Source organism: Diabrotica virgifera, chromosome 5 (genome assembly GCF_917563875.1).
Source record: "Diabrotica virgifera virgifera chromosome 5, PGI_DIABVI_V3a".
Lineage (NCBI taxonomy): Eukaryota > Metazoa > Arthropoda > Insecta > Coleoptera > Chrysomelidae > Diabrotica > Diabrotica virgifera.
This window is the reverse complement of record NC_065447.1, coordinates 38,860,092-38,869,052: the sequence shown is the minus strand read 5'-3', so window position 1 is coordinate 38,869,052 and position 8,961 is coordinate 38,860,092. Positions and strand designations below refer to the sequence as shown.

Below are 8,961 nucleotides of genomic sequence, written 5' to 3'. Positions count from 1 at the left end.
AACATTTTTTTTTTGTTGTCTGAGAGCAGTAAAATGTACTTTGAATTAAATAAATTACTTGCATTCTTCTTTTTATGTCAGTAAATTTAAGCCAAATTTTTTTTTGACACCCTATATAAATTATTATGTTAATGGTTATATTACTAAATAAAGAATTGAATTACCTTTCAAATGAGCTATCACGCGACCATAATTTAATACATTGTATTCAATGTTTTTGTAATTATTAGCTTTTAATTATTGTGCAACCTTTGCCCTTTTTATTAGTTATTTACAATAAAACAAAAAAATTCGTTTTTCATGTTTTAATAATTTAGTAATTTCCTACTATGTACAATTCAAAATAAATAATCTTATATTCTATAATACAAAAATAAAAAACAATCGATCAAAAAAATCACATCAAAAACATAATCTAATTCTCTTTTATTTTATTTGTACCTGTACCCAGGGTAGTTATAAAAAGAAAGTATCCAAAAGAGGTTTCGGTTTGTGAAAGACCTTTCAGTGGTACAAAATGCTCTGTAATCGTTCCCTTTCATTTTCTAATGCTGCTAAACTAAATTTCAACTGGATGTTTTCTTGCTCGAGAAAAGCACACCTGATGGCGATTTCGTCTTCTTTCGCTCTTCTTGCATCTCTAGACCGTTTTGCGGCCTCATTGTTCTTTTTCCGTTTTTCCCAATAGGTAGGATCTGAATTTTGGATATTTGTGGTTTGAGTTCGTCTCATATTTTTATTTGTACCGTTATGGTTCGCTTGGGCTCTGGATAAGATTTTTTCTCTAAATTCAGCGTAAGCTTCTGAGGAATCTTTACCTAACATATTTGGAGTGGTGGATAATATTGGCATTGACATCGGATCTTTTGTGTAAGCTTTGAAAGGTCTACTACACTTAATTTTCGGTGAAGATACTTGTGTATCTCTATGTTCGGTACTGGATACATCTGACACGTCTGACTTTGGACTGTAGCAGCTGACTTCACTGTAGCTCCGGGCTCGTTTGTAGTCATAAGGGTAATTTGGAGACAAAGGTCGTTTTCTGACACATAGATCGAGGACTGCCGGGTTTTCTAGAAAGTCGTCGCCTGGATTGTGTTGCCGCATTGGGTAAAATACTGATAACTGGTTGTGTGGGAGGACGGTATGGTGCTCCATCTGTAACAAAATAAAAACATTAGATATTTTACAAGATAGAATAAAAAATATTAGATCCATTTTTGCTCTTACTTTCTTGTATGTGAGCAATAAAAGCTTTAGTTCATAAAAACAAAAGTTATTCTTTCAACGAGAGTATGTATCAGCTATTTTTCTTTTGAACCGTTGATTTGAAAAAAATCATCTCGAGGTCTCTATTATCCAAAAAGATAAGTACCTACGTTTAAAGGATAACGTGATTTTGTTGAATTTTTATATTTATTAATGAAATATAGGCAGGTAGTTGGCTATGAAAAAAAAATTGACAAGACAGTCTTAGACATGGTCTTAGACTGACAATGTTTATTTCATAATGAACCATACGGGACGGCCTATACAAAGAAGAAGAATAGTGACAATACCATGCCAAGATCAGTTTATTAGACTTAGTTTTTTAGGAGACTTCTTGTATAAGAGACATATACAAATATAAGAGTCAGATGTTCATAATAATATTCAAATTAGTAAAGAACACTCAATTCTGGTCAAGATAATAAAGAGACGCATACTGGAATATTTCGGCCATATAATCAGACACCTTGAAAAATATATAAACTTTTGCATCTGATCATTGAGGGAAAGATCCAATGTAAACTTGTTCCATCATAACTGAAAAATCAAAGATAATGGTACAGAAAATCGACTATATCATTATTTAGACCTGCACTAAATGAAGTCAACATAGGGAATATGGTAGCCATGGGAACACAATATCCATCGATAATGTCATGGAACTAGAAGAAGAAGAAGAAGAAGAAGAAGAAGAAGAAGAAGAAGAAGTAGAAGAAGAAGAAGAAGAAGAAGAAAACACTATAAAAAGGCGCCCTGCTTAACAAGATCAACACGTAAAGATACCAGTCAGAGCACCAGCTTTAAATTAAGAATATATTTGATATTATAATAAAACAAAGGGATATATATTTGATCTTTCCAAATCTAGGAAAAACAAATTGACATGTTGAGCGGTCACCATTTTGAAATAGTGCTACCAGATTCACACAAAAATCTAGAAATTTTTTGAGTGACACAATAATTACCAAATAAGATATTATTTGCTGTATATATACTTACAGAAATTTGTTAAAGTAAGATGTGTGGTTTAGCAAATGGATGAGGTAAACAGAATCTGATAAAATTGAAAATATTCAATAAAAAAACCTGTATTTCTAAGTATTATTAACGACTAGTGGAAAATCCATTGAAGACAAACAGAAATAAAAGATTTCAATTACAAGAACTGCTCTAATACAACATATTTAACTGGCTAGATGGTTGGATAATAACAAATATTATAGGGAAATGCAAGAAGACACAGCTAACAGCTATTCTATGTTTGAAAATTATTGATAGCACAATTTTTATGACACAGCTCATTTACATATACAGGGTGGTTCATCTTATTCGCCTCGGTGTCTGTACGGAAAATCACTTGATATTTTAAAAAAATTTCTTCACAGTAATATACAGGGCCATTATTACTACAATCTAAAAATAATGTGAATTATACAGGGTGCTCCAAAAAAGAGTGGTAAATCAAAGTTATATTTTTTCTTATGGAGTGCCCTATATCTGATGGAATTACTGAATTGACCTTAAAAAATAAGCTATACTTTTATAAGGGTTCCCTATACCTAAATACAGGGTGTTTTGATTTATTTCGATTTTTATGAAAATGTAAGGTTTTAGAAAAAAATAAATATCTACGAATCTAAGAATCAGTAACAAATTCCTTCTTGGATCTTACTAATAGACTATTTAGCATACTTAAACAGATGCTTACTGCAACAAAATTTCTTACAGGGTGGTCAAAATATTAGATTGTTCTATTAACAAATTCAAGCTGTAATAACTTACTTAATTTAAATGGAACATCCTGTATCTTACTAGTCTATCGCGTAGAAAATATACTTATCTTTCAATTTGTATTGGGTTTCCTACACCTATCTTTTTACAGGGTGGTCAAAATATTAGATTGTTCTATTAACAAATTCAAGCTGCAATAACTTACTTATTTTAAATAGAACACCCTGTATCTTACTAGCCTATCGCATAGACAATTTATTTAGCTTTCAATTCTTATTAGGGTTTCCTATACCTATCTCCCTTCATTTGTTCAATATTTAAAGATTTCCTAATTTGCAAGCTTTAAAAATTAGAATTAAGTTAATATGTCGTGGTTACATATTATGTACAACACATCACCAACACCGGCAATATACTTAGACATGATACTGTCAATAATAAAATTTTCATTATTATCATGTAATCACACAGAGTGTTGTATTATTTTAGTTGATTTTGGCCTACATGTGACATTGAATAATATGTTTATATCAAACTGCATACCCTATATTAGATGTCGTATTCTGGAAGATACTTAAATTATATTTCATTCCGTATAAGTATTTTCCATATCTTAAACCAATGGTTATTAAATAAATTTAAGAACACCACTTTTTTGTTTGAATCTTTGAATCGCAATTACAGACAATTAAATATAATCGCTACTTTGACGAAAACGAGTCTATTGTACAAATATATGTAAAAATGGGTATTTACAGAATAACATGTGTATTGAGAATGTTTACATGGAATTGAAGAGATTTTAAATATCTTCCATTATCAAGAATAGAATATCGAGTATATCATTTAAAATAAGAACACTCTGTGTGATTAAATGATAACAATATGAATTTTATTAACGAAAGTATCTTGACTAAGATATTTAAGTATATTGCCGGTGTTGGTGATGTGTTGTACATAACCACGAGATAGGTACTTAATTCTAATTTTTAAAGCTTACAAATTAGGAAATCTTTAAATATTTCAAAAATGAAGGGAGATAGGCATAGGTAACCCTAATAAGAATTGAAAGCAAAGTAAATTTTATACGCGATAGATTAGTAAGATACAGGGTGTTCCATTTAAAATAAGTAAGTTATTACAGCTTGAATTTGTTAATAGAACAATCTAATATTTTGACCACCCTGTAAAAGATAGGTATAGGAAACCCTAATATAAATTGAAAGCTAAGTAAATTTTCTACGCGATACACTAGTAAGATACAGGGTGTTCTATTTAAAATAAGTAAGTTATTACAGCTTGAATTTGTGAATAGAACAATCTCATATTTTGACCACCCTGTAAGAAATTTTATTGCAGCAAGCATCTGTTTAAGTATGCTAAATAGTCTATTATTAAGATCCAAGAAGGAATTTGTTACTGATTCGTAGATTCGTAGATATTTATTTTTTTCTAAAACCTTACATTTTCATAAAAATCGAAATAAATCAAAACACCCTGTATTTAGGTATAGGGAACCCTTATAAAAGTATAGCTTATTTTTTAAGATCAATTCAGTAATGTCATCAGATATAGTGCATTCCATAAGAAAAAATATAACTTTGATATACCACTCTTTTTTTGGAGCACCCTGTATAATTCACATTATTTTTAGGTTGTAGTATTAAAGGCCCTGTATATTTCTGTGAAGAATTTTTTTAAAATATCAAGTGGTTTTCCGTACAGAGACCGAGGCGAATAAGGTGAACCACCCACAAACATAATACAACATAAAATGTGTATGAGCTGTATCATAAAACTGTGCTATCAATAATTTTCAAAAGGAGTACAGACAAGTATTTTTCAAATTTAAATATATGTCAAATGTCAATACTTGGAAGGATTAAAGCAAAAATTATAAAAGTTTCGGATTATAGTCTAGGCGCCAGAGGGGTCACCGTGTCCTTTTCAATTCTGATGGACAAACTCAACGGTTTCTTATGAATTTTTGGCTGCTGATTACGAATTTCGAGGGTCGATTTCGATCCGAGTGGTCAAAAATTGTTATAAACAATTTAATTGTTTATAAATTGTTTATAAGGCTCTGGCGCATAAACTAAAAGAGATAAAAAATAATTTTTCAAATAAAACTTGTTCGTTAATAAAAAACGAAGGCAAAAACGTTTACTAAACTTAAATACAGCAATTACAACTTAAGATATTGTAAAATTAGCGGACAATGCAAATTGCAAATTTCAAAATAAGTATATTTCGAAGCTTTATCTATCGTATCTCAGCTTCTACGCATGCAAATGAGCCTTAGAAGATTTCATTTTAAAGCTTTATTAATAGTATTCCAAACAAAGTTTACTGTAATACTTTATCTTCATTTCTTTTAAAGTTATACCCATTTGAAGTTATAATTTTCTTAAAAAAATTGTACATTAATTTGTTTATAAGGGTTTCAAGTAATAGTCCTGTCGCCAGGGGGGGTACAACGGCCTCGTTAATTCAGATGGACTTAACCAAGTTTTTTTTATGTATTTTGACCCGTAGAACACGAATTTTTTGGGTAACAGTTGATCCGGATGTCGATAAGATTGTTATAGACCAAGAACTTGAGGAATCAAATAACAGCGATTTTTGGCAAAACAATACAATATTTTGTATTTTTTGGGTCATTTTAAGCAAAAAATATTTCTACAAGTTTTTTAGTAGGATGCACAGTTTTCGAGATAAACGCGGTTGAACTTTCAAAAAATCGAAAAACTGCAATTTTTAAACTCGAATAACTTTTGATTAAAAAATAAAATAGCAATTCTGCTTAGCGCCTTTGAAAGTTCAAGTCATATTATGTCGGTTTTGATTATTTGCATTGCTAAAAATTTATTGTGTTATTGTTAAACAAAGCTACAAACAACTAGTGCGTGAGTGATGTTTCTATGATTTCTCATTTAAAATCGAACGAATAGGTAGAATAGGTACTAGTGCAATCAAGACTATTTCTACGTTACATGCGTTAAAACGCATGTAAAAGCACGGGAAACCGTACGTGTTTATAGCTTTGTTAAACAATAAAAAAATAAATTTTTACCAATGCAAATAATCAAAACCGATATAATTTGACTTAAACTTTCAAATGCGGTAAGCAGACTTGCTATTTTATTTTTTAATCAAAAGTTATTCGGGTTCAAAAATTGCAATTTTTCGATTTTTTTAAAGTTCAACCGCGTTTATCTCGAAAACTGTGCATCCTACGAAAAAACTTGTAGAAATATTTTTTACTTAAAATGGCCCAAAAAATACAAAATATTGTTTTATTTTGCCAAAAATCGCTGTTATTTGATTCCTCAAGTTCTTGGTCTATAACAATCTTATCGACATCCGGATCAACTGTTACCCAAAAAATTCGTGTTCTACGGGTCAAAATACATAAAAAAAACTTGAGTAAGTCCATCTGAATTAACGAGGCCGTTGTACCCCCCTGGCGACAGGACTATAAGTTTGAGCTGTAAAAATTTATACTTTAATTAACAATAATGATAGAAGAACTCAAAAGGACCAATTTAAGCTTATAAAATGTTTGTAAGTTAATTATTGGTCAAGATATCGATATTTTAATGACGCGCTATGAGGCGCAAAATCGGCTCACAGTCAAGTAAATATTTTTCGACGCTTTATCAATCGTAGCACGGCTTCTACGCATGCAAATGAGCCAATATGTGATATAGTTGCTCCATTTTATCTTTGCCTATGTGTCACGATTAATTTTCAAACAAATTAAGTCAAAACATAAACGAAAACATACGTCGATGTGTATATACATTGTGTATACTGTATACTATAATATACTATACACATAGACGTACGTTTTTACTTTATGTTTTGATTTAATTTGTTTGAAAATGAATCATGACGCATGGCAAAGATAAAATGGAACAACTATTTTCTTCTTCATGTGCCATCTCCTCTAAGAAGGTTGGCAACCATCACGGCAATTCGCACTTTCGATACCGCTGCTCTAAAGAGATCGGCAGAAGTGCAATTAAACCAAGCTCTCAAATTGTATAACCAGGAGATGCGTCTTCTTCCGCGACTACTCTATAACACAACCCCTACACCCCTACATATAAAAATGGATAGAGTTCTTTTGCAGCATCATCATTGCATAAAACAAGCATTTATGTTGTGGCGGCATACACACAATTATTGACGTGCCTTGATGATGCTGCAGAAGAACTAGATACACTTTATATGGATATCATAATAGATAATTAGACTCTGAAGCCCCAGAAAGTTTTGGTTTTACTGCCTACAAGGACAGGCTTAGTACCACCATGTAACTGTAAAAATTGCTCTAAGAACTTATGCAGATGTAAAAAGCTGAGATTCCCTGTATATCTCGATGCAGATGCATGAAAGAAAATGTTTGTAAAAATAGTATTAATAAATAATATCAACTTACTTTTTAGTTATATTTCTGAAATACTAGTTTTTAATGTTTTTTTCTCATTTAATAAAAAAATAAAAGACATAGTAAATATAATGACAGGGGGTACGAGGTACAGTATGATGATTTAATTATAAGAATTATTTGCTAAAATCTTACTAGGATCTTCAAGAATGAAAAATGAAGATAACGTATAGGTATATACATAGAAATTATAATTTGCATCGAGAAGTTAGCGCGTGAACCTTTACGATGTGAGCCGATCTTGCGCCTCAGAGCGCGCTATTAAGATATCGATATCTTGGCCAAAAATAAACTTACGAACATTTCCTTAAGCTCAAAATGTTCCTTTTGAGTTCTTCTATCATTATTGTTAATTAAAGTATAAATTTTTATAGCTCAAAATTGCTTGAAACCCTCATAAACAAATTAATGTACAGTTTTTTTAAGAAAATTATAACTGCAAACGGGTATAACTTTAAAACAAAGAAATATAAAGTAATGTAACAAACTTTGTTTGGAAGCCTATTCATTAAGCTTTAAAAAGAAATCTTCTAAGGCTCATTTTCATGCGTAGAAGCAAAGTTATGATCGATAAAGCTTCGAAAAATACTTATTTTGTAATTTGCAATTTGCATTGTGCACTAATTTTACAATATCTTGAGTTTTAATTGTTGGATTTAAGTTTAGCAAACGTTTTTTTCTTCGTTTTTTATAAACGAACAAATTTTATTTGAAACATTCGTTTTTATCTCTTTTAGTTTATGAACCAGAGCCTTATAAACAATTTATAAACAATTAAATTGTGCAAAAATCCATATGAAACCGTTAAGTTTGTCCATTAGAATTGAAAAGGACACGGTGACCTCTGTTTGGCGTCTAGACTATTATTAAGATACTGATAATGAAGATAATATTATTGTCAATCTATTTTAATACGCATATTACCTTTGAATCTAATATAATAATAATAATTAGCTACAATTATACATATAGTTGAAACTATACGGTTCGACTTTCAGAGCGGAAGTCGTTATGAAAATAAAATTGTGAAAATTTTAAGTCAAAGTAAATTAAAAAAAAAATGTCGCAAAAGTGAGTTTAAAATTTGGAAATACATTCTATGTATTTTTTAAGCAAAAGAGTAGAAAAAGTATCAAAACTCACCATTCTAGTACGTTCTAAATAAAAGTCCATCATGACGTAATAACAAAAATTAAACCTAGTCAATCGAACGTGTTTGGTGATAGCTTGACACTGGAACTATGAAAAGCTAATCAACAAGCTATTCTTAAATAGCTGTTAACGTCTTTTAAGTAATTATTAATTAGTTTATTTTATTTTCGGTAATTTATCAAATAAGCATAATTAAAAAACATACTTGTTTTCCTTATTCTAGTCTACTAATCGCCGATTATGATATTATCTCACATTTGGTAATTAAGTAACTAGAAGATACTCGAAGAATTTCTAGAACATGATTATACGCGCTGGCGTATTTTGTAAGCCAGATACAAGAATTCTACTGCAAA

The 8,961-nt window shown here is 30.3% G+C and overlaps 1 protein-coding gene across 1 annotated transcript; it reads right to left on the bottom strand.

Moving 5' to 3' along the window:
* Positions 1–504: 504 nt before the first annotated feature.
* On the bottom strand, positions 505–8,687 carry LOC126885345 (thyrotroph embryonic factor-like). The gene is made up of 2 exons (XM_050651902.1): positions 8,597–8,687; positions 505–1,158 (listed from the first exon to the last, which is right to left on the bottom strand). The coding sequence occupies exons 1-2, from the start codon at positions 8,627–8,629 to the stop codon at positions 505–507; spliced, it is 687 nt and encodes a 228-aa protein (XP_050507859.1). The 5' UTR covers positions 8,630–8,687.
* Between the last annotated feature and the right edge of the window lie 274 nt (positions 8,688–8,961).